At 44.0% G+C, this 26,599-nt stretch overlaps 1 protein-coding gene across 1 annotated transcript in view; it reads right to left on the minus strand.

Moving 5' to 3' along the window:
- Nucleotides 1-26,599, minus strand: part of DMD (dystrophin) — a 2,039,083-nt gene that overhangs the window by 42,255 nt on the left and 1,970,229 nt on the right. The window contains exons 75-80 of the mRNA XM_040468816.1: nt 25,593-25,732; nt 23,607-23,743; nt 22,853-22,891; nt 18,510-18,575; nt 17,330-17,395; nt 14,543-14,701 (exon numbers count right to left, since the gene is read on the minus strand). Coding sequence (XP_040324750.1) covers nt 14,543-14,701; nt 17,330-17,395; nt 18,510-18,575; nt 22,853-22,891; nt 23,607-23,743; nt 25,593-25,732 — 607 coding nt within the window. The remainder of the gene's footprint in view (nt 1-14,542; nt 14,702-17,329; nt 17,396-18,509; nt 18,576-22,852; nt 22,892-23,606; nt 23,744-25,592; nt 25,733-26,599) is intronic.

The following is a 26,599-nucleotide window of genomic DNA, read 5'->3' on the forward strand; positions in this document are numbered from 1 at the left end:
AGAATTTCGAAATCACTATGTTGTACGTGTGAAACTAACACGACACTGTATGTCAATCACGCTTCACTGCAAAAATTCTAACTATGTCAGACACAAAAATAAACATATTTAAAAAGAACTCGTGAAAAATAGAACAGTGTGAAAGGACTGAGGTAACGTCAGTTACATATGAAAATGAGCAAATGAACATGTTCTTTACTTTAGAACTTCAGAGACACTGCTCTACGAGCACTGAACGGTACTCTAGAATACAAGGTCACACTAAAGCGAAGTCCACTCTTAAGCATGGGGCACCAGGCTGGCTCAGTTGCAAGAGACTGCGACTCTTGATCTTGAGGTCATGAGTTCGAGCCACACCCTGAGTGTACAGATGGCTTAAAAATAAATAACCTTAGGAAAAATTTCCTAAGCAATTAATGGACGAAAGAATCAAACTGGCCTTAGATCTACCTGCAGAGAACATGAAAGCACCTGGCCCCTCGAGCAATCTTAACTAGCTATATGCCAGTCAGGATAAAGAACATTATTACAACAACCTCTGTGAGTGTACAGAATTCAAGTGTTGAGTTCACGGTGGGTCATCTGCTCCTTAGATCGAACTTCATGCCATGTGTAATGACATAATTGCATAATGGTATTTCTTACCAGTAAGAGACACTGAACTGTATACCAACGCATGAGCACATACAGCGTCTATTACATCAAGAGGGAACAGCGACAAAGGTCTGCATCTAAAAAGATGAGGCCCACAGAAATCCAGCTTTACCCTCACACTTTATAAAAAGCAGCTCAGTCATAGCCACCAATCTGGATCCAGGCGAATATAGTGTATCATATAGAATTATCACAGCTACTATAAATGTAGCAAATGGGCAGTTTCTAAAAAAAAAAAAAAAATGGGAAAGACAAGTTTTGCAAGGCTGAAGAATTTTAAAAACGGGCAACGGCACAGAGCTTTTTCCATTATGATAAATTTAAAGCTATACTGTAAAATCTTATCAAGCACCCAGTCAAAAATACTCCTAAACTAGACAGCCAAAGACATCAGCGCACCTCGGCATTACCAGTGTTAATTAAGGAGCAGCTCACAGGGTGGGAAGTGAACGTAGGCCTATTTTAGGTCTGTCTTAAGCAAAAACAGGAAAAATGGCAGGACCCCCCGAGGCTCTTATTTCTAATCCTTCTCTCTGAACACTGTCATCCTTTCATGTATTCAGAGCTCTTAATTCCAACCCCTTTCCCACTGAAATTTGCTCAGCATAAAGGTGTTACACAAGTCTATTACACCTTACTTGGCTCTTACAATAATGTACCATTTCTTCCAGTGATAGCTCCATTAAAAGAGATGTTGAAGCATGTACAGGAAAATTAGGTTGTTTTTGACACATCGCCGTCTTTGGTGCCTTTTACCATCCGTGGCTGAGGCGGGAATTAGAACATGGTTTGAGGGGTGGCTCAGTTGGTTAAGCGTCCAACTCTTGGTTTGGGCTCAGGTCATGATCTCACGGTTCAGGAGTTTGAGCCCCTGTCAGGCTCCCTGCCCCTCGCTCGCTCGCTCTCAAAATGAATAAACATTAAAAAACAAGGACATGGTTTGAGCGCATGGTTTTCGAATCAGAAAGACCCTGATTCACGACTCGACTCTGCCATTTGCTGACTCTCTAGGCAAATGACTTAAGGACCCGTTTCATCAGCATTAGGCATTAAAGGAGCCGGTATGTGGCCCATATTCCGTATGTGCAGATGGCTCAGAACCATGGCCAGTTCCTTCCGTTCATTATTATTACTTCTTTCTCTCTACATTCTGTACTTTTTAGATTTAGAAATCCAGTGGGCTGAAAGCTTCCTACCAAAAAAAATAATAATAATAAATTATCTGAAATGAAAGCGATCAACTAAAGCTTGGCAGAAAATAAACATATACAGTGCTTAGAAATGGATTCTTCAGTATTTGTCTTCCTTCTTTTTTTTTTTTGTTAAAATTTTTTTTCAACGTTTATTTATTTTGGGGGGACAGAGAGAAACAGAGCATGAACGGAGGAGGGGCAGAGAGAGAGGGAGACACAGAATCGGAAACAGGCTCCAGGCTCTGAGCCATCAGCCCAGAGCCCGACGCGGGGCTCGAACTCCCGGACCGCGAGATCGTGACCTGGCTGAAGTCGGACGCTTAACCGACTGCGCCACCCAGGCGCCCCTGTCTTCCTTCTATATACATCACTTCTAGCTCCCCGCCCCCCCGTCAATACTGCACCAACCCCAGAATTTGGCCTTTTTTTTTTGTATTTTCCATCATCTGTGCTACAGTCAAGTGTACCACAGCTGAGCACCTAGGCAAAATAAAATCACTGCTATAAAATCACTGGGAAGAGATTTCCTTTAAAATCATCAAACTATGGCCACCGATCATAAAATGTTCAGACCAGGTCTACAGGGTTCATGTATCTAGATGTACTCTGTTTTGGGGATATGCCCTTGACACATCAGGGGATACCTTACTTGAGTTCTAACAGAACCTGACAATATTCATTGGCTTTAGTTTATCTTCAATGACCTATTTTTCACAAATTCCTGATCGGGGACTAACACACTATCGTCTACAGAATAAATACGTTAATCAAAACTTCAACAAAAGAAGAGAAAAAGTCATCAAAAATCTTAACTGTATACCTGGAAATAAGGCAGACAACAAAACCCAGAACAAAAATGACAGTGGCTACTCTTCACCATTCAAAAAGCACAATAGGATCGGAGAGGTTTTAGAAGTGAGGAATCTAGTCCCCAGGAATACTACCGTTGGGAGAAGTATGTTTCAATTTTCAGACAAATACAGTAAAGTATCAAACTTTCATTGTCTGTGGTCAGCAAAAAGCCGTAACAGTCGCTAGGAGAATCATAATTTTAAGCTTTGTGTGTCCCAGATTCAGTCCCTCATGAGTAGTTAGACTCAGCCTTAAATTCTCCTAGTAAATTCATCTTGATGGCCTATTCTTCACTCCCTGGCACGTACTGCTCTATACTCTTGCCATATCTGATCCTACGGCCTCCTCTGTTACAATGACAGAAACTACAGAATCATTTCTGTAGAGCCAGCCCAGTCCTTGTACACGAATGTTCCTGGCAGCATTATCCATAATGGCCACTGAGTGGAAACAACCCAGCTGTCCATCACCTGCTGAATGATGAGAAAATGGTGGCATATCCGTATCACGGAATATCATTCAGTAATAAAAAAGAATTGAGCACTAATACGTGCTACCACATACATGTCTCTCTAAATATGCTACGTGAAAGAAACCACTTACACAAGACCACATATTGTAGGACTCCATTTGTATCAGACGTTTACAATGAACATATCCATAGACACAGAAAATAAAGTAGCGACCGTCTAGGGCCGGAGCAAGGCTGTCTTGGGAGAAATGGACAGTGACTAAAAACGGGTAGAGGTTTCTTTTTGATTGTTCTAAAATTGTGTGCTGATGGGTGCACAACTCTGTGAATATACTACTAAAGACTGAATTATACAGTTTGAATGGGTGAATTGCATGGTTATGGGAATTTATCTCAATAAAGCTCTTATAAAAAATTAAGTTCTAAGGGTGCCTGGGTGGGTCAGTCAGTTGGGCGTTCGACCCCAGTGTCACAGGGTCGAGCCCCTGCATTGGGCTCTGTACTGAGTGCAGAGCCTGCTAAAGATAGCCCTCTCCCTCACTGAGATTAAAAAAAAAAAAAAAAAAAAATTAAGTTCTAAATTCAAAATCCTCTTCTGATAACACACAAGGTATTTTCCCAGTGCAGAATAATTTTCTAATGCCCTCTGCTACTATGGAGGAATCAAGTTTAAGCCATTACGTAAAAGAACAAAATGGTGTATACGTGCCTGCAGAATTAGCTATGCAGCTACTTCTCAATACTTTTAAATGATGAATTTTAATCAGAGCCTAAACATAAGCCCAGAAAATGCTCAAGTCTGGGTCAACCTCCACAACTTAGTTGTTTTCACTCTAATGGAAAATGACAGAACGACCTACACAGGCATAATAAAAGGTCCGGGGAAAGAGCAGTAACGTCAGAGAGGAGAAAAACAAGGAAGACAGCCAAGTATCAACGCCCCCAAACCCATCCTGGAACAGGAGTAGTCCAAAGGGTATTCATCCTTTCGTTTACCCAACACGTATTTGTACACCCAGCACCACAGAGATAAAGATGTATGAGACACTGTCCCTCACCTTCTGGTGGGATGGTGACAAGCCTTACCCTAATGCCCGTTGACTGGGAATTGTGCTCAGTGCTAAAGCTCAAATTACAGGTTATTTCAATCTTTGAAAAAAATCACTTTGATTTATTAGGAAATTATAGGGAAAGGATCATAGGGGTTTACTTATGCCCTAAAGTTAGCAGTCGGGGGGTACCGTAAGCAACCCAGAATTGAGAGATGCAAAAAAGAGAGTCAACTTTAATTATAAAGATAGTTTGAAAGAAGGAAGAAGGATGTTTACTTAGCTGCAGATGCCATCCACTTAGCCAGTAGCACACGCCAGGAGCCCATTTCTAACTGGGCATACCCAATTACAATCAAGTACGCCAGGACATCCTTCATCTTCTTTCCATGCATCTTTTCCCCTAGGAGGCCCCTAACCTCTCCCGAGGCCTCCTCCAAGGCCACCACCCCACACGTCCCCAAACCCACTGGTCCTCAATCCAGACTGCTCTTACAAACTTCAGACCTGTCTTTTCAACAGTCTCCTGCATGTCTCCATCAGCCACGGGGTCCGTGAACTGGAACTTCCTAAGCCACACGATGTTGGTATAGTGACCGTGACCGTTTACCCTCTAACATTTCAGTGTCAGAAAAAAAAGCCAGCTTGCTCAAGTAGCATTCCACTGAGCCACAAAGCAGCGACCTATCTTTTACATTTACCCCTTAAGCTGTGGTCGAAATGAACAGTGCCTCAGCTTTTCTGTTACAAGTCACAGAAGAAACGTCTTCCCGTGAATTGGTAATACGCACTTGACTATTTCACAGACCAGGAGCGGCCTCAAATAACAACGGGCCTTTGCATCTCACTACTCAAAAGAAAAAAAAAAAAAAAAAAGAAAAAGATTCAACAGCAATTGTGATTGAAGTAGAAGTGACTCTCGTTGGTGGACATCCTTGAGAATTCAATCAGATGAGAACATCTACGAACTCCATGGACCAAATTAATTTTGTCAAGTAAATGGTGGGAGTTCTTATTTATAGTCTGATTGGAAAGCCAGGGTTACTCGCTGGGATATTCCACGAAAAGAGTACAAAGAATTTCCTATGGCCACGAGAGAGGATTTAATACCTATCTTCGGATTTTCCAGACTAAATCATTTTGGGGTCTGCATTTATACGGCTTCACTACTAGAGCAAATCAAAAATAACCGCTGTGAGATAAATCCAGGCTTCGTCTGCACAGACACCTCTTACAGCTACTTCCTCCAATGGCCCCCCAAAGACAAGAGCTGTAGACGTCTCACCAACCACGGGGGAGAGCCACTTGTACCGTTTCGTTGCCTGGTTTTCACATCCAGTACAGATGTGAATTTCTTCCCAAATTGTGTGCCGCAGGACATGACGGGTTCGGCTGAGGTCAAGGATGGGTCAATACTGGATTAAACAAATCTGATCCTGTTTCTTCTCGACCCCTCAAGGCAAAGGTGAATTAATCATGACTTTCCAAGGCAAGTGTTTCCAGAGCTTATCTGTCCCTGCAATCACTTCTTAAAAGAGTATCTGAGAGGTATTCTGCACAACACAGCACTTTAGGCGACAGTGCCCTTCTTCCACGGAGAAATGTCATCATTTCTTTGGCCTTTAATGTTAAGCTTTCCACAATTATCAAAGGCACTAGAAGCAACCACGTAAAAATTTCTTTCAGCCTCTGTTCTAAAAGTATTGATAAGGACACTAGCCAGCGATCACGTCAAGTGTCAACACTGTTTAAGTGTCCAGGACTGCTGGGGCGCCTGGGTGGCTCACTCGACTGAGCATCCGACTCCAGCTCAGGTCATGAGCTCACGGTTCATGAGTTCGAGCCCCGCATCAGGCTGCATGCTGACAGTTCAGAGCCTGCAGCCTGCTTCAGATTCTGTATCTCCCTCTCTCTCTGCTTCTCCCCCACTCACACACACTCTCTCTCTCCCCCCGCTTCAAAACATTTTTTAAAAAATTTAAAAAAATAGTCCAGGACCGCCCGAGTTTAAACCCAAGCCCCATTCCTTGCTAGCTCTATGATGTGTCCTTTGTTCTTGGTGCCAATGAGTCTTTATTTGGGAAGCACCTTCTCCTTCATAGTGTCATTGTAAGGATTAAATAAGATCGCACGTGTACTCAGAACAGTCCCTGTCCTTAGCAAGGATATGGTGCTTAAATGACAGCTCTGTTTTTACGGTCGTTCCTATTTACAGCCAAGGAAGATGGTGTTTCCTTAGGAAGGTGCGTGCTTCTTTCATCCAACATTAAGAGATTGATATATCATGATGTTTCCTCTTAGCCCACGGACTGTGGGGAAACTGGGATGCAATCTGAATCCCAGTTGTATCAACTATACTAACTATCCCTTCTGTGTTCAATGATTTACTAGTTAGACTGTGGGAATCTTACTGTTGTGCTTTTTTGTTTGTTTCCAATCCTTTTTGGAGAGCTAATACATAAAATCAGTATAGCAAATTGCCCCTTGAATCGCTTTGGACAAACAGAACTCAGGAGGCCCAGGCCACGGGTCTTTTTCTCTAGTCATTGACCTTCGTCCATCAGTAGCTTTTCCTGTGTGTACTGTGTTCTTTTGCTGGTTTCTGAATGATCATACCTCCCTGTTCCCCAATTTAAAATGTCCAAACCACCCAACTGCTGTCTCGTCCATCTCCCTTGTGGCCTCAGTCATTCAGTGACCTTCTCATTCCTCCTCCCTTCTTCCCTTGGCCACCACATCCTGAGCTCAGACCCTGGCCATCGTTCAGTGACATGGTTCCACTACCTTTCCAGCAAAAAGTAGAAAAGTGCCGGGAACGTCCTATTTGGTCTTGATTTTCAACTCCAGTTTCGAAGGTCTCTCCAATCCCTCCCGACAGCCTTAATCACTGACCTCTGTGCCCCCTGAGCAGTGGGAACGATGCGTCAGAATTAGCGGTTTACGATTAGTTATTTGTGTTTTAATGCCTTTTCTTTCAGTTTTGAGCTCCAGGAAGGGAAGAATCTTTGTAGTCCTGGCAGTTTGCGAAACACATGAAGCGTTCACTACCTGTCCGCTGAACTGAATTGGAATTTTATCCGCGGGCCTGGAAAGCAGCTAAAGAAAGTCATGACCACAATCAATTCTAGGGCAGGAGGATGACACTGCAACGTGGGGCAAGAGGAGGACGAGGGTGTTGCTGAGGGACCTAAAAAGGCAAACTGGATCATAAGAGCTTTACCTTTCATCCAGCCTGTTCGAGGGAGAGGGCAGCTGTACCGGTAATTCCTGAATACTCCTATCACCAGAAGGGTACTTGGTTTTTCCTCGGGTCCTTCATGACTATCCCGTTTCTTACGCCAAGAACCTAAGCTCACCAGACGACTGAGTGACTTTTACTCTGATCTCTAAGATAAGTGATTGTGAGATAGGCGACCTATGTTCAGTCTCTGAACATCTCTTCCCCATTTAAATAGATTAAGTGTCTGTACATCAATGCGATGGTGTCCCCCCCCAAGAGGTTTAAGGCACCAGTAACACATGGTGTACAGCTAGACAGTTAAAAGGAGAATTAGGAACAAGGGAGAAGTAAGTTGTCCTTCTGGGTTATCCATCCCCGTCCATGAATCGGTTAGGATGAACTGGTCCCCTTGGGCTTTGTTTTGATGAACTCAGGACAGACTGAAGGAAATGGAGTTCACTGGACTGGTTAGTTAGAAACGGAGCCTCTGAATCACGGTGACGGCACCCCCTGTGCCAGTATTCCCTGCCCAAGTAGAGCTACGTCGGTTGGCTCCGGCACAGCTTATTAAGGCTATGGGTACGCCCTTCAGCTTCTCTTCACATGGTGGCTTTCCTCACCGGAACTGACCGTGGTTGCCCGACTGACGAGGGAAAACTCACTCCCTTTATCTAATCAAGCTCTGCAGGCCTTTGTTTTGGGGGTACATGTTGCCAAGCGACCCGAAAGCCTAGTTCCATGCAATTCCTTGGATACTGCTACTCTTTTCCCCCAATCCAACTTTTCAAAAAAATGTACAGGCCAGCCATGAGAATCAGTCTCCGCTAATGACCCATGATGTCTACTGAACGCTGAACGCTCATTCCATTCGCCTCCCCACCCCCGCTCCATACCCTAATATTCATCGCCCACATGGTCTTCAAAGGTGGCCCTTCTCCCATTCAAACCCACACCTCCTCCTGTGCCCATAACCACTCTCGCTCCATCATTCCCAAGTTCTCCTCCCCTCTTCTTCTGGCAAGTTCTTCCAGCGGGTACAAGTTACCAGGGATTAAGTAAAAAGAGAAGACCGCGGTGACCCCTGCACGGTATTACTGTATGACATAATCCCACCGACCACCAACATATTGGCAAACAATTACATGTGTAGAGAGTAGCTATAAGGATACCTAAGAACTCAAGAAACCAACACCTTTGGAGCTGGGAACATGACAGCCAGGGGATAAAGTTGGAGCAAGACTCATTCTTCTCTGTATGCGTGTTTGAACTATTTGGATTTCGTTTCACGTGCGTGATTACCTGTTTTTCAAAAGGCGACTACACAGACATCTTCACGTTCAAATCTTCCAGAGTTCTACCAAGCCCAGAGTCGTCCTTCCACCACACTGGGTAGGCAAAGTTCACTCTCGTGGTTTCAAGTGCTACGTGGGAGCTGGTGACTCCTAGATCTAGTATGTCTGGAAGCGTCACAGTTGCATTTCTGACTGTCAGACATGAACCCGTGCGTGTGTCACCAGCCCCTTAACTCAAGCCCTCCCACACCCCGTTCCCTGTCTTCCAGCCACTTGACCCTTGAGGAAGGGCGTCTATAAACAGTGGCAATACTACCAACTTGTATTTACTTTAAAAATATAGCTAATGGGGCGCCTGGGTGGCTCAGTCGGCTAAGCGTCTGACTTCGGCTCAGGTCATGATCTCACAGTTTGTGAGTTGGAGCCCTGCACCGGGCTCTGTGCTGACGCTCAGAGCCTGCTTCAGATCCTCCACCTCTCTCCCTCTCTCTCTCTGCCCCTCCCCCATTGACACTCTCCCTCTCAAAAATAAACATTACAAAACTTTTAAAAAATAATTTAAAGGTGCCCACTTGTCCTCCCCCTGGGGAGGTAATCACAAACCCTCCAACCGACAAAAGTCCAGGACCACATGGCTTCTCAGGTGAATTCTACCAAACATATAAAGAGTTCATATGTATCCTTTTCACACTTCCAAAAAATTGAAGAGGCAGGAACACTCCCAGGCTCATTTTACGAGGGTAGCATTACCTTGCTACCACAACCAGACAAGGACACCACATCATCTTGCCAGGCGCCCTCTAGAACTGGGGCTTGTCCCTTCCGTCCCCAGATCCCTCGAACAGCAGCTCTGCCCCTGCCCAGAAATACCACTCAAATTCAGCCTGTCTGCCCCATTTCTCTTTCTTGAGGCTTCACTGAGCTCTTTTGTGGGTTTCCATGCTACCTCCCGGTTTGAATTACTGTTTCCAGTAGAGTTCTTTTCAAGGTCACCCTCCACACAGCTGCCCGAGTGATGGATGTACGCATAAATCTAAAAGCACCACGCCCGGCTTATGCCCGAGTGGCTCCCAGTCCTAGGGGAGGTGGCATCATGCCCTTCCCGGCCTGGCCCTGCCCACTCGTGAGGCCTCAACTTCTCCCGTTTCTTGCCTCATCACAGAAGTGACACCACTGTTTGCACTTTCCCGAACATTCCCTGCTCTTCCTCACCTTGACCCCCTCTGCTCCTCCTTCTGCTGGCAAGGCCACTCCTGATCCCCCTCAGCGTCCTGTCTGTCGTCTTGCCTGTGTGCCTACCATCACTGGGGACTCTTACCATCAAAGCCCTAGTGAAGTCGCGTGGAGTAGACTGCGGAGACTAGGCCAGCCCCGGGCCCCAAGTCGTCCCCTCATTTACAAGGTAAAGCAACAGGATCGTGATTTCCAGCCAGTTCAACTCTGTGCTGTAAGTAGCCAGTCTAGAATCCTCGTGAATGTAACATTAGTAAGCTGGGGTTATCACTGGAGCAGTGAAAAGGGGCAAGGAAAACTCAAACTGAGACTGCACACTGTCTTGTTTGCCCAAAAACAAGACCTACGAAAGGCACCGAGCAGATACTAGGAATCCACAGGGCTCCCTGCTGTCATATAACATCTCCTGACAACTGTAATTAACTTCAGACTTCACAGTGAATCACGTTAGTTAGTATTTACTCTCCTTCTAGCCTCGGGGACAATCCAATCACTTTGCTATGCAGGCAGCAGGATGACAATGAGTTTGGGTCTTTCATAAAGGCTACCTTTTCACCGCTAGGGTCACACCTAAAATTTCAGCGCAGGTCTGAATTCATTTGGACGGTGCAGAGAAAAACACACTGCAATTTGACACTGTGCATTTCCGTCAGGAGACCGCAGACTTTTGAGTCTCTGCCGTAAACAAGCGAACTCTGAGACTGCAGTGCTCAGGACACACAATGGATACAATTCTCATGTCCGACTGATCTCACTCAAATGACAGTCTGCACGATCTGCAGAATGGGCACAAGACATTTTGCAGAAGGGAAACATTAAAGACCGTGTAAAGCCGCTAGTCATCCAACTTTAGGAGATGCTATCAAGAAAATTCGGAGTCAGATTTAGCTTCTGCCCAGGGCTCTCACTCTACATTTGTGGCATGAACCAACGATCAAGAGAATGGGAGAGACTTACACGGCCTAGGATTTGGCAAACGAACGTTTAAGATTCTCAGTTAATGAGAAAGCAACAGTTGGTGCTAATCAAGGAACTTGGGAAAAGAAAGACTCTGCAAAGCAATTTTAGTCAAAAGTACATGTGTGAGGGCCACACTTAAAATAAATCCAGCTTCATTTCTTTCATTCAACAAATATTTATTGAATGCTATGTGTGGCAACTGAGAGAAATGGAATCCTAAAGGCAGAGAGAAGACACCCTGGAGACACTTCTAAATTAGGCATTCTCTCCTTTCCAAGGGGAATGGGGGCAGGTGTCATGAAAAACAACAGAATTCCATACCGTATCTCGTCGGAAATGGTGATCTCCGAGCCCCTTTCCTTTGCTAACTTATTTGGAGGTTAGTCCTAAGGTTAGAACGAAGGAACGCAAAATACACATAGATACGGTAATAAACATACATCCAAAGGACATGGGACAATCTCAGTTTTAAATTTCCATTCCCGCTTTCTCTCCAAGTACGCTTGTATTTGTCTGATCGTATAGCCCAGAGAGTGTCCTTTCAGGAGACAGCGTACCTTTCACTCTGCAGAGACATTTCTTTGGAATGTGGCAGGACGTGCAAATGGGACAAAGTGGAGAGAGAAAGAAAGAAACTCACCCTGATGACCTTTACCTGAAGGTCAAGAGAACTTACAGTAAGACTTCCATCAACATCAGATTCTTCATTTGGCGGCTGTGAGGAGCCCTGGTGTAATTTCTTTCTTTCACAGAATAAACCATCCCGTTCTTGTAGAACGATCTTGGATATTTTTCAGGATAAAGTAGTGATCCCTGTACCACAAGTACATGAACTGGTTTATTCATGTCTATCTAGTCCTTAATAATACTGTCTCAAGGCGCCTGGATGGCTCGGTCAGACATCCAACTTCAGCTCAGGTCATGAACTCGTGGTCCGAGGGTCTGAGCCCCACGTTAGTCTCTGTGCTGATGGCTCAGAGCCTGGAGCCTGCCTCACATTCCGTCTCCCTCTCTCTGTACCCCTCCCCACTCATGCTTGTGTGTGTGTGTGTGTGTGTGCACGCGCGTGTGTGCGTTCTCTCTCTCTCAAAAATAAAAAAATGAACTTAAAAAAAAAAATTCCAGGGGCACCTGGGTGGCTCAGTCAGTTAAGCGTCCGACTTCGGCTCACGTCACGATCTCCTGGTTCATGAGTTCGAGCCCCATGTCGGGCTCTGTGCTGACACGTCGGAGCTTGGAGCCTGTTTCAGATTCTGTGTCTCCCTCTCTCTCTCTGCCCCTCCCACTCTCATGCTCTGTCTCTCTCTCTCTCTCTCTCAAAAATAAGCATTAAAAAAATAAAAAAAAAAAATAATACGGTCTCACGTCAAGGTCCATTCCAGGGAATATGTGACAATTCTATACAAATTCTATTTACAGAGAATGACTCTTTTTTGTTCGCTGGTCCAAGGGGAACTTGGCTATTTTTGAGTCAGAAAATCTGGGCCTGAGGTTGGTTCTGCCACTGGCTGAGTGTGAAATTTGGGTCAATCCATTTGAACCTCTGTGAACCCGCATCTTCCCATCTAAGTTCTTTACACAGCTGTAAGGAAGATTAAATGGCCCAAAATACAGTCAAGCACTCCGGAAATGATGAAACGATATGCAAATGACATTTATCACTAGTCTTTACCCTGGCTGTCATGGTACGGAAGCAAAGTGTGCTAACAACAAACAAGACCAGACTCTTGCCCGATGACACAGACAGATCTATTGCGCAGTGGCAATAATCTTATGGTACAAAACTATTTTTACTCCTGGGTTGCGTCAAATGCTACTTACAATGCCAATTCCAACTTTTTCTAATTTGACTTTGACCCCTGAAATAACTGCAGGTTTAACACAGAGGGATACTCATCAGGATACTCTTCAGTGCCAGTTCAGTGCCAAAGGAGACCAAAAATAAGGTTACCATGAAAACCAACAAAACGTTCAGTATTACCTCCTGGATGGCACTCGTGTGACATCCTTGCTGTATTCTTAAAGTTGGGTTTTTACCGAACATTCCAGGATTACCCCCTGAGTCTTCAAACCACGCTAGGTACTGTAGGGGACCACTAAGAGGATTAAGACCCAGTCCTTGGCCCAAAGGCATTCCCCGTCTTATTCGGGTTGGGGGCAGGGCGCCACACGGGGCATCACTGACAAAGAGGCAAACCATCAGGGAGTTCTCGGAGAAAGATTCACAATATTCGGAGAATACAGGCAAAAGATCTATTACTTCCAAATGCAGGGCTCTAACAGGGCTCCGTGGAGATTATTTTGAGGAAGGTCGCGGAACATGGGTAGGACTCCTTCATCAGATATGGGAGGGAGCTTGCGCGTGACCCAGAAAGTGGATGAGGGCAGGATGTACTCGGAAACGGTTGCTAGAGCACTGTGGCCGGAACACAGGTAGAAAGGAAGATAATGTTGTAAAAGGAAGAGAAAATTCTGGAAGGTTTTAAAGGCCCAGCCGAAAAGCCGGCTTTTTGTCTTCCTAGATGCAGAAATCCGACAAACAATGAACGCCATGATGGTCCTGGAAAGATACACAATGCAAGTCCGTATGGGGGATATATTATTGGAGGGGTGAGAGAGGCAGTGAAGGGAAGCCCACCGGATAAGGAACGTGGCCACAGGTCGGGGGTTTTAAGAGCTAGAAGGTGGGCAGTGGCAGCAGAAAGCAATGGATGAACGGCAGTTTGCTTTTTCATCTTGAGGTGACAATACTCCCCGAGGGCACCGGTTCGCAGACATACCAAGCTGTCTAGATTCACAGGTTTTGGAGCCTTGGGCTAAATCACAGAGATGAAAGTACTCGAGTCCCACAAATTTGAGCAATTGCTCCTTTAAAGACTTGGCCTGGTGGCATTTGTCTAAAGAAGGCACAGGGAGTTAGAAGTGATCATATGTAAAAGCCTTTCTCAACCAAGAGATCTGTGAGATAATAAATCTAACAGCAAAGTGAAAGTCCAATGATTTCTATTATCCTGACACCACACAGAATCCCAGAGTTTTACATCTTTGTCCTCCCTGCAGACAGGGTGAATTTTCTTTAGCCTTTTAATTTCTACACAGTCTCCTTTCTTCTGGGAACACCTTTTGCAGATGATACGGACAACCGGAACTGTCTCACTAATCTGCTCTGGTGGTGAGCATACGTGATTTCTGTGGCCGATGATGAAAAATAAGATGAGTGAATTCGTTCGCAAATGAGGCAAAGCCAACGAGCCTACTTTCTTGAACGCTGTGGCATAAATAATATGGCCAAATACATGTACCCGTCGTATAATCGTGAAATTAAATGACTTGCTTTGCTCTTAAATTCTAGGCTCAAATATAAAATCAAAGCCTCTGAAACACATGCAACAAATCAAACACCACCATTAGCATTAATTCCTTTCAGCCCTCAATTAGGACGTCTTCATTATACTATTGCATTCATAGAGAGAGAGCACCTGTAAACGGAGCTCAACAGATTATCGCAGAAAACAATTAGACACAGAATGACTCTAAGTGAAGACTCCTGGCGCTTTTCTACGTGTGCACGTGTATGCGCTCTGCATACCAATGACAAAGCTAGAAAGAAAACTCACCTGTTTTCTTCCTCAAGATCTGCTAGGATTCTCTCTAGCTCCCCTCTTTCCTCACTCTCTAAGGAAATCAAGATCTGGGCAGGACTACGAGGCTGGCTCAGGGGGGAGTCCTGGTTCAAACTTTGGCAGTAATGCTGGATTAACAAATGTTCATCATCTCTGGAAAATAAAATCAAAGGTTTTGGTTTTTTCCCCTCTTATTTTGTTCTGGGGGTCAGGGACTCGGGTGTGTACTTAAAAACAGAAACATTTGCTCTTAACAAGTAATTAGACCCTTCTTCCTGTTTCTTAAGACACTTGCATACTTTTGAGGCTGTGATCTACCGTCTTATTGGTGAGAATTCAAAGCACTGCTTGCTCAAATTTTCCAGTGAACGTGGCCTATTTACATGGGTAAAGGAACGGCAGGGTTGCGGACACACTGGGACTCTGCGTTGACCACTCAACCAATAGTTAACAAATATTAAAAGAACAATGGCTCCATCACTGAAGCCTGTCAAGAAAACCTGTTCACTGACCCATGCTACTGTTGATAGTGACCAGGGAAAAAAATGCAGCCTTTACCATCATAAATATGGTCTTAAGGGGAAGACAAAGTAACCAAAAAGTGTTGCTTTGGTAAGTCGGTTTGAACTTAAAAAGCCATGGAGGCAAGACGGTAACAATAACGAACCTGTAGACAAATGATGGTTTCACTCAATTATTGTTCAAATAGAAAAACAAAAATTCGAAGGGGAAAAAAAGCCATTAGGATGATTAATTCAAAGAAGCCTGAACAACTTATTCTTTGGAACAGCTTTTAAGGACTAATCCTCAGGAACAAAGAAGCAAAAGGCTCACAATTTGGGGAAGCAACTGCAATGTCTCTGTAAAACTAGAACTCTTTAATACACGGGAGAAATCATTTTCCAAATGTATTGCTCCTAGCTCTTTGGAAGCCTGTGTGCCTCTAAGTTGTAAGAACCTCAGTTCTATTCTCAACGAGAGGCTAAAGCCCTTTGTTTCTGGTTAGATAGCAGGATGATATGTTAATATCCCCCTGAGTCTTCTGAGTTGAAAAACAGTTCAGGTATTTAGGCAAAAATCCTCCTGCCCGAAATGATTTTGGTCTGTCAAGCCAGGTAATTGGCTGAGAAGTGAAAAGTGGACTACAAATAATTACTGGGTGTTAAAAACAAACATTTACGTGAAGTCAACCAATGCACCAAACCACCTCCCCAGACCTGCCCCCAAAACATCAGGATTTTATCACCTAACACTGAGTCAAAATGGATTTTATGTCCTCAGAAGGAGCTAAAGCTACATTTCATTTAAAAATTGTAAAAGGATGTTTTACTACCCAACTTACCATCCCTTTTCCCAAATTCTGGAATTTTATTGCTAGAACGTCCCATGTTTAATTACAACAGAGCTACAATTAAGTTTCTCTTACTGTTCTCTCAGGCAGCCACTGAATGGCGGCCATTATGATGTGGCTACAACTTGAATTAATTTCACATCAAAATCGGCGACCCAAAGAAGCAAACCATCCAGGCCGTTTACGTCTGGTTGATTCTTTGGCCACCTGTTTTCCTGTCAGTGGATCTCATATCGTAATCCTACTGATACTTATCCCCATGGATGAGAAAGAGAATATACCACAGTTACGAATGGGGAAAAGATGGGTTTCGCTTTAAGTAATTCAGTCATAAACAGATGACTGACTGTCGACTTGATTCACCACTCACCTTTGAAAGTGATCACCTTTATCTACCAGATGACTTGTTCTCATGTCTTCAATAACCAATTACGTATAAATGCCACTCGGGTACTATTTCCCTCAGCCTAAGCCTCGTAAAGGCCCTTGCCTCATCTGAGTGTGACCGGGAGGTGCCACACCGACAGAGTAGACTGACACCTCATTCTTCCCTTTGTCTAGATTCTCCATGACAAAGTGGCGAGACATCTGTAACTTACCAAAGGCATCACTGTGCTTTGACTAGATTTTCTCTCTCTCTCTCTCTCTCTCTCTCTCTCTCTCTCTCTCTCTCTCTCAAGTATCCCTTCAGTTCGCAGGTCCTTATCTTTTCCTTCAGATTAGCTTCTTCGTCAGCTCCCTCCACCTCAGGCCCTTGATTCATGCACTATTTCTGTGTGTTCCTCATTGTGAACACTTCCCTTACTCGGTAATGAAGCCTCTGTTTCCCTGCCATAGCTGTGTGCTTCTACTTGACAGGCCTGGCTTATCATCCCACTAAAAAACTTCGACCTAAATCTGAGCTCCTCCTTCTGAAACCCTTCGCAAGGCTGCCTCGCCTTATTTGGCTAGCGAAGATGCTACCACTTTGGATCTCTGAAGGAAACGACCCAACTAACCTGCCGGATGGGAATACCCATCCAACTGTACCAAGGGTGGATGTCCACTCCCCCTGAGTGGAGGAAATACCACTCAGCCGTCACTTTAAAAATTACTATCCAATCCCTTTAAATATCTGGCAGGTTTCGTCAAAGGTTAAGCATTTAATACAATTTCAATATTTGCACCTGGGCAGCCTGTGACGGTCTGATATTAAATAAGAGTAAGGCAAACTGGTTTTGCGAGTCTGGAATTGCCAATAAGGCCACATCTTGGATGAGCTCCTTCCCTGTCAGGTTGTTAAGAGCCAAAGAAAAAAAGCAAGCGAGCGGTTCCTTGAAAGAGCAAATGACTATCACGCTAACTCCTATCTTCTGCGCTACCCTACCTCTAAAGCCCTCAAAGCAATTTCATCGTCAGGAACATTTCGTAAAAAGAGACAGGATACTTACATGCTCTCATTAGGAGAGATGCTATCATTTAGATAAGATCCATTGCTGTTTTCCATTTCTGCTAGCCTGATAAAAAACGTAAAAGCTCATTAAAACTTATGTGATTTCTTAGAATCTATTCAAGACCTAATCGAACATTCCTGAAAACTAAAGGATAAATCATGTCGAGAAGAGACAGGAATCCTTCAAATTAAAGGATGTGTGTGTTGCCCTAACCTCTGGAGGCAGTGAGTGGTGGACTACAGCTAGTTAGCGGCTTTACATTTACGCTATAAATTATAACGGAAGTTGTATCTGGTAGGTTTTTCTTCTTCACAGATCGATCTTCCTGGCACTGAGAAAAGGCCTTTGTTTTTACAAGAAAAGCTTCCCTAACAACAAATACACTCTACTCCTTCTCTACCCCTGGTATTTTTAGAGCAATTAAAGCTTTCCCCTGATGACAGACTTATAGAGCTAGTTCGTGCTTCCCGCGGTTGATAAACACGTTAGCGGTTAGAATATTGAAAAAGGACGAACTCACAGGTAAGCTCTCTTAACAGTCTGCCACCAAGTTTTACCTTTAGAAAAACCTCCTTCCCCTGAGACAATCGTAAACACTTTTTACCACTAAAAAATAAAAAAAAGTTAACCAAACTCTTACAGACTTATTTAACGAGCAAAAGATATCTTACAGTTAGCAAATGAGTTTTTAGGTATAACAATGATCTGAAACACAAACAAGGTGGGACATAAAGGTGCGAGGATTAGGAAAATTAATTATTCTCTTCTTTACAGCGGATCAGGGAAATAAACACACAGACGGAAAGCCAACGCCTTCATATTCTCTACGGAACGCAGTATTGCTGCTTCGCTTGGGCATGTCTGGTCTAGCGGTTTTCTAAGGTCAGATGATTTCTCAGCCAATTTATGAAACGTGCGCAGTGTGCAAAACATAACAAAGCTATCAGAAAGGTTTAAAGGCCAGGGTTAGGGAGAGATTGTTCCGGACCAACGTTCTTACGGGTGTCCGAGAACAACATGCAGTGCAACGGCATGCAAGTTAGAGGGCAAGTGGATTAGTAGAAGTCAGACAAGATTGGGGGGGGAAAGAAAAGATCTATTGCAAATTATTATCGGTTAGCTTTCCTTGGTTAGTTATTTCAATCAATATTTGCCTAGCATTCAACTAGTGTCATACCTGCTAGCATAATGTTCAATGCGTGAATGAGTATCATCGTGTGAAAGCTGAGGGGACGAGGCGGGCCTATAAGGCAGAAAATGTGATTAGTCACAGATACCATCCATTAATGGAGAAAAAAAAAAAAAAAAAAACCCCACCACAGTCATGTTATATACATGGCCTAGAACGCTCTCACTCTAGCTCTCCGGACAAGGTACGCATTTAGTTTCAACTTTATCTCCGATGTCATCGAGTGTCTCAAATCCAAGCTGGAGAAGTGAACTCTCCTACTTCTACTTCTTTCAGAAGCCATAAAAAAGAGATCGGAATCTTCTCTGGAGAGCTTCCATTAGAGAAAAGGCTGGGGGAGACCATCTCTCTGGGGCACTTTCCTCCTCCCTTGTTAGTTTCTCCCACGCTACGGTTCTGAGCCTGTGTTGGCACTAGGCGGTCAAAAACGTTCAAGAGTTTACGCCCATGCCATTTATTAGCTGCTCTCTCACCGAATGGAAATTCTACGTGCGCCTAGTACACTCTCAGTCAACAATCTGATTCTGAAGAGGCCAGGCCGGTCCGGGACCTCTTAAGATTCCACACCCCAAGCTATCTTGTTCTGTGCAGTTCTGTGAAGAAGCAATATATCCACCAATTTAGTAGCAGGACTCTATTACTACTCCATAAAATAAAACTGAAGGACCCAAAATGATATCGTGATGTTTTTTTTTTTTTTTTAAAAAAAGAACTAAATTCTATAAAACGTCACAGTATCTGAAATATCTATTAGGGATACTGTGTGCTAATATACAAGAGAAGAAAACAAGAGGGGAGGATTATATACTTTGGGGCGTAAAACCCTTTTTTATTTTTATTTATTTTTTTAGCTCCAGAGACCAGGAGATTTGGTAAGGTTAACATTTTCCTCATCCTTTCCTATCAGATCTATTAATTCTCCTCGAAGTTTTTATAGCACTTTTGGATTCACGTTAGGAAAAAAAATCCATCTGTTCTGAAAACCAGTTTGGACTTGGGCTTTTTTGTTTTCATTGGAGTAGGACAAAAGTTCTCTTCCATTTCTGTCCTGACACAGAAAGCCCTTAGGTAAAGGCACGAATCCAAAAGTCAACAGTAATCTATTCAGTGAGGACTGGTTTAGCCCAACGTCCAAACAGCATTAAATGACTTGGTCGAAACACTAAGAATAGGTTTGCTTTTCCTGATACTAAAAGAAAAAACCATGTAGTTATGGAGGCTGACAGCGAAAATGTACGAGAAATCCCTATTTCTTAAAGACACGCAATCCTAAGAGGATGCCGACACGGTATAGCAAACAACTAGGGAACAGAGGGCTTCCCTGTGGGGTAAAGGCCTTATTTATGGAAGCTGTGCTGTCTAGGTCCAGTGTCCCCATAATCCAATTGGCACTGGACAACCAAGAGGTTTCAAACTGTCAGGAGGAGACAGGGAGGACTACCCGATTTACTAGGCAGATCCAAAGATTTTCACGTGAATCTTCACTCTGGTTTTGTAGGGTTCACCTGCTCGTTCGTTAGAAGCCTGCCATAGCTCAGTATTAGAAACATGCTAGCTAACGTCTGTTTCAAAATACTCACTGCAGGTCAAGAGAGTTTAGTACTTGGATTATTCGCTTTATGAGCCCCGTCTTGTGGAACAAACTCGTGTTTCATGTACAGACTTCTTACGAGCTGAAAGCCCACCATGAAGGAAAACGGCTCTTTTCTAACAGTGGTAGGCTGGGTAGTGCATAGAAGAACACCTGACACCTTTGAGCTAGGCACTACATAGCAAGAAAACTGGGCATGGAAATCCAACACACTTTAATAAAATCTTACACAGAAAATATTATGCAGCACTTTAATCCTTAACCTTGAGGCTAATTCCATGTTATTTTTCTTATCAATGTTCGTAGCACCTAACACAGCATGCCTAAGCACAAGAACTCATAATAATCAGAAATCTAAAAAGAAAAAGAAAAAAAAAAAAAGAGAGAGAGAGAGAGAAAGTACACTAAAGGAAGCGCTCATTAATCCAGAAAAGGAGCCAGAGAAGAACCATTTAAAAACCAAGAATAAGTAAAAGGACAAAACCCCTCAGTCCAGAAACAAAACTAAATCCAAAGCCTTCCGAAACATTTTTCTGAGAGACGGGAAGAATCCCGTTCCCCCTTCCTACTTCCTAAACACGAAACGATATACCCAGGAAGATTAGTCCTGTGATTATTAACGGCCAATTCCATCCCACCCACTACCCCTTTCTCTTCTGTGACAACTCCACCGATAACTTTTCACCCATTTGGGTTTCAAAGTGGACATGCTCCAAGAAGACTACCCGTCTCCTTTGTGGACGAACAATATAAAAGGCTTAGGCCAGATTTAGTTTTAAAGGTAATATGCCAAATAGCGGGTAAACAAGGGCTTCCTCTAAAGAAAAAGAAAAGGCGTGTGTCTCAGTGAGCTTCCCACTTCGGTGATCCACAGGAGAATCTGTTGACATCAGGGGCAATTCCTGCGAAATTCGAGCACCTTGGCACCTGGGACTTTGCCTGAACAGGAGAGCTGGGCAATATATTTCATAAATTATGTATAATCCCAAGGGTAAAGACTTTAATAAAAATTGCTGGCATTGAAGAAAATAGGGACCGTAGCGTGCTGGGTTTTTCTTCCTCAAAAGTAGACTTTCCCACTATTTCTGAATAATCTAACAAACTTTTTTTATAAAAAGGCAAAGTGATTCTATGTTTCAGTCGTTAGAGGAAGATACTGTAGTAAAGAAGGTTATTAATTTTAAAGTTCTTCGAAGTTTAAGGCAAACACCCTCTACTTAAGACAGGTGACATTAAATTCACGGCCATGTTTTTCTCTCATTAGTTTAGGTCTACAATAAACTTTTTCCCCCCCCCCCCCATTCAGGGAACCGTTAGCTATTCTTTGCCTATTATTTTCTGCTACCTCTATCCGTGCATTTTCAAAGTGATTCTTTAGCATCATTGTCTTTAGAATATTTCAAATGGCTGGAAGTTATTCCAGAGTACATCCGTTTGCTTATCAGGATCCGGCCACACTGAGGATTTCAGTCTCTCAATGTGATTTGAAGTTTCTTATTTCAGAAAGGTTCAAACTTCTATAAACAAATAAACTACCCGGGTGAGGGAAAAACCATTACCTACCAAGAGCAAAAACCAGAAGTGAATCTAAGTCACTCCCCCAATGATTAAAAAAAAAAAAAAAATCAGGTATAGGTACCGTAGCTCAAAGTTAAGGGGCACAATAATGCTGCTTTAACCAAGAAAGGGAAGCCTCACACTTCTTTGAGGCCAATAAAGACTTAAAATAAACCTCAATTAATAGCTTGCATTTATCACTACAGGATTTTTAAAAAAGGATATACTTTAAATTAAATTACATGGGGGGAGCGATAAAAAAGACCCAATAAAAATAAATTGAGTTCTTCTAAATTGGTCATTTCCCTCTTCCATATAATAGAGCTGTCTCACTTTAAATAAATATTTTAATAAAGTACGCTTTGAAATACCAAAACGTTGTTATAAAAACTCCGCACGACAGAACTTTAAAACAATGCACGCTTTGTTTGCTAATAGGTAAATCGCAGACTCCCCAGAGAGTTTTCTAATAACATTGTAAACTCGGAGCTAAATCAATTATCTGTTGGTATCTAATATCAGTATTATTAATATACACCAATAGTAATAACCAAGTCGACAGTACACTTTCCTTCCAGTGTAAATGTCGAACTATTTATGAGCTGAATATTTAGTTCGGAGAGGAGAGCAAAATGAGTTTAGTTCCAAAGAGAGAAACTCATGTATATAGAGAGGAGTCCAGTAGCATACACACGCCTCATGGAAATTATTCCATCAAAGTCAACATCACACTATAAAACAAATTCTCTTGATTTTTAATGGTCCACTTAGAAGAGGCCCTAAAGAATAAACCATCATCCTTGTGAAGGTCCACAAGTATTAACTCTCAAAAACTATGGCTAAAGAACGTTATGATGTAATCAGAAGGCTCTTCCCTGCTTATAATGGAAGGCTATATAAACACGTCTCCCGGGACTGTAACTAACAACCCCTTCGTTTCTTTGATGATTGATTCCAGGCCAGGATTTCTGCCGGTTACAACCTGACCAGGTGGGGACCTGAAAACCTCACCCTGATTCTCCTGACCTGCGGCGGATGGCCCTCGCAGCGTCTTACCACCGGAAGAAAAAAAAATTGAAATGAAGGACGGGAACTTAACAGGTCTTTAAAACCAAACTAAACCAACAGAACAAAAATGGTCAAATCAAGCAAGCCAGCAGCACCCTTCAGCACAAGTACTCACGCAGAATCTACCGGCCAGAAGTTGATCAGAGTAACAGGACTGCAAAACAAAAAATGAGGTGGTGAAGAGAGACACAGGCAAACTCAGCCACCAACAAAGTAAACAAATCAAGAGAAATAAATAAATAAAGACAAAATAAAGTGCCGAGAAGTCAAAAATCAATGAAATTCAGCCAATTAAGTATGAACCGTGAAAAGCAACGGCCAAAAGGCAGGTGGAAAGTGAGGTGAAAGAAAAACAAACTGTGCGATTGCCATCAGATATGGAAAACACAAGAGAAGGCTGAATACAGGTGGAGGTATCGTCATTTTGATCACGAGAATCACTGCTACTTACTGTGAAGAAATTTCCTGGGACTCTATTTTCTTGCAAGGAGATAAAAGCAACTAAGCACGAGCCCACAATCAGACACAAAAAAGACACACGCCTGGCGATTCGTGAGGGCAGAAAACCCCAACGAAAAGGCTGGAATCCCTCCTTTGTAAACCGTCCCAGGAAACCGTCCCACATTTCTTATCAGGGAAGCAGTAACTGTCACGGAGCTGCTCTCCCTGGGACATCCAGATTAAGTTTTGGAACAGGCAATTGGCACGGGACAACCGACACGAGAGAATGGCAATTGAACATGAGCTTGTTTTTCTCTTTCCAGCTAAAGTAAAATCTAAAGAAAGAGAGAGGAGAGACCGTTTGCATTTGGGAGCGAAGGAGGGCACTCGGCGGAGAGGAGCTCAAAGAGGCCTTCACCAGTACTCACGTTTCCATGTTGTCCCCCTCTAAGACAGTCTGCACAGGCAGGTAGCCCATTCGGGGATGCTTCGCAAAATACCTTTTGGTTCGAAATTTGTTTTTTAGTACCTTGGCAAAGTCACGAACATCTTCTCCCGACGTAGTCTGAAAGGGAAATTGTGCCGAGATCAGACACACGAGGGAATGAGGTCAAGGTAAAGGGGCCACTGCGGTGTTCTGCCTCGGGGTACTCATTCTGTAACTTAGGAGACCGTAGGGGTCAAGAGCGAAGTCGGTGGACAAAAACCGGGCCGGGCCTAGCATTAACCGGCAGGGTGAACTTGTCCACCTTGTTTACCTCTCGAAGGCTCAGACCGTCTGTAACATGGGGGTAATAATACCTCACCAAGCTGTCATGATGAAAAAACGAAGTCAAAGGAGCACCTCGTTTCTAAAGTCTTAAAGTTGGGGCGCCTGGGTGGCGCAGTCGGTTAAGCGTCCGACTTCAGCCAGGTCACGATCTCGCGGTCCGGGAGTTCGAGCCCCGCGTCGGGCTCTGGGCTGATGGCTGGGAGCCTGGAGCCTGTTTCCGATTCTGTGTCTCCCTCTCTCTCTGCCCCTCCCCCGTTCATGCTCTGTCTCTCTCTGTCCCAAAAATAAATAAATGTTGAAAAAAAAAAATTTTAAAGTCTTAAAGTTGACCTCAGGTTTGGCCAAACCTTCTAGTACTTTAAGGAACGATCTGATCCACGCTGACATCATGTTTCACCCCCTGAATCTCCCTCTCTTTCACAGCATGGCTCACTCTGCATCACTGAATACCTTTGCAAGAGGAATCAAAGTGAGAAGGACACTAGGAACCAGATCATGGCTCTATGATGGAAGACAGGAAAGTTCTAGAACAGAGCTTCTCAAACTTGGATGTGCGCTGCAACTACCTGCAGATCCTGCTACAATGCAGGTTGGATTTAACGAGGCAGGGGCAGGGCCCGAGTTGTTGCATTTCTAACAAGCTCCCGGGTCCGGCGGTGCTGATGAGTCCCAGCAGCTAGTGGTTCAGTAACATCAGACCGACACCCAGATGTGTCTGACCACCCAGTCTATCTCCTTTCCATTTCACCGGTGATTTTTCCAAAGTTCTGTAAGCTACTGAACATTTCCTCAAAACGACATCTGAGGAGAAAGTTCCGTCTCCTAATTCTAGAACACTGGGCAAATTACTTAAGGCCTCAGAGTACTCATCTGTAAAAAGGGGATGATAACAATAATACCTGTTTCACAGAGTAGTTTTTTTGTTTTTTTCCCTTTTAGGTAGGTTCCATGCCTAGCGTGGAGGCCAGCACAGGGCCTGAACTCATGACCCTGAGATTAAGACCTGAGCTGAGATCAAGAGTCGGACGTTTAACTGGCCGACTTCCAGCTCAGGTCATGATCGCACAGCTCGTGAGGTCGAGCCCCGCGTCGGGCTCTGTGCTGACAGCTCAGAGCCTGGAGCCTGCTTCGGATTCGGTGTCTCCTCCTCTCTCTGCCCCTTCCCTGCTCACACTCTGTCTCTCTCTCACTTTCAAAAATAAACAAACACTAAAAACAAAAACAAAAACCAAAAAGGCAAATGCCTAGCATTAGTTAAGCAAGACTGGCCAAAAGCAGCGGATTCTAAATTTGAAGGAACCCACATTACCCCCTCCCCCCACACCCCCCAGCATAAAACGTCTCCACACAACCGCTACGGTGGTAACAAAATACAGCGGAGAACGTCTTCTCGACATCCACCAAACAGAGATGAAAAATCTCTTCGTTCATCCTATGCTATTTGTGGAGTAACTCCGAGGCTTCGTTCTGTGCCAGGCACTGCCCTATGCGCTAGGGATAAAGTAAATCTGGAGCCCCTTTAGCGGGGGGACCGTCTCGGGAACTTATAAATCACAGCTGTACACACCCTGTGCAACACGGTGCCAAAGTGCAACTCCTCCCAGGCGAGCTAAGTGTCCCGCCAGGGAGGCATCTGACTTACCGGAGTGCAGTATTCCACCATGGGATAGTGCATTTTATGGCCTTTTGCAACTCGACCAGAAAAAAAGCAACTTTGGCAGATGTCATAGTTAAAGTGCTTCAGACTCCTGTACCTGGTTAAAACAAAAACAAAAACACACCCTTAGGCATTTCTTCACGTCGAATGCCCAAAGAACACTCTTTACTAAACCTTCCACACGCTCCTATTTCTGCAAACAGAATGCAGTGTTCATTAATCCCACAGGTAAGCGATTAACTTCCTGCATTCACGGTTCTCTGGTGCTTCTCCCAAAGTATCAAAACATTTTGGCAGGAAGATTATCCCATAAACATATGGAAGGAGGGAAGACGATTTCAGCTCTTATTTAAACTCCACTAGGAACCCTTTCAGATCAAGTAGGAAGACCAAACACAAGAATTTGGAAGAACTTCCAGGAGAAAGACATGGACGCGCTGCAGGCCCCCTACCCGTTCTGGGGACAAACGTTTCCTGAAGCAATTATTTTCCAAACAACGTATCAAGATAAGAAGCAATCTCCGCAAATAAAGGAAAAGTACACGAGAACCCTCGTTTAAAATTCACCTCGCCTCAATCACGTTTTCGGAACGACCGACACGATTCACCTCCAGGGAGTCGCGTGGCTGATCTCTTTCAGGTGCCTCTCTCCAGAAAACCCCGCCTCTCACCCACGCCTAAGGGAAGCCCCAAGGAAAGACAAAATCGGGGTGGACAAGAGAATCTGTCCTCTGTAAGGTGCCGGGGGGCGCACACCCCCATTCTTGGTATACGGTACTGTTTCCTATTCTCCCTGCCTTTTGCTTTCTTAGAGAAGAACCCTAGCCAATTCAAATAAACACACTCCTTCTGCCACATATGGGCAGGTGGGGGGAGCTACCTTTTTTAGATCCCAACCATCTTTGGAGAGGAGGAGGATAAGAAACAAGTGCCGATGGGGCACCCGGGTGGCGCAGTCGGTTAAGCGCCCAACTTCAGCCAGGTCACGATCT

The sequence above is a fragment of the Herpailurus yagouaroundi genome, unplaced genomic scaffold (genome assembly GCF_014898765.1).
Source record: "Herpailurus yagouaroundi ecotype Mexico unplaced genomic scaffold, PumYag 67793, whole genome shotgun sequence".
Classification (NCBI taxonomy): Eukaryota; Metazoa; Chordata; class Mammalia; order Carnivora; family Felidae; genus Herpailurus; species Herpailurus yagouaroundi.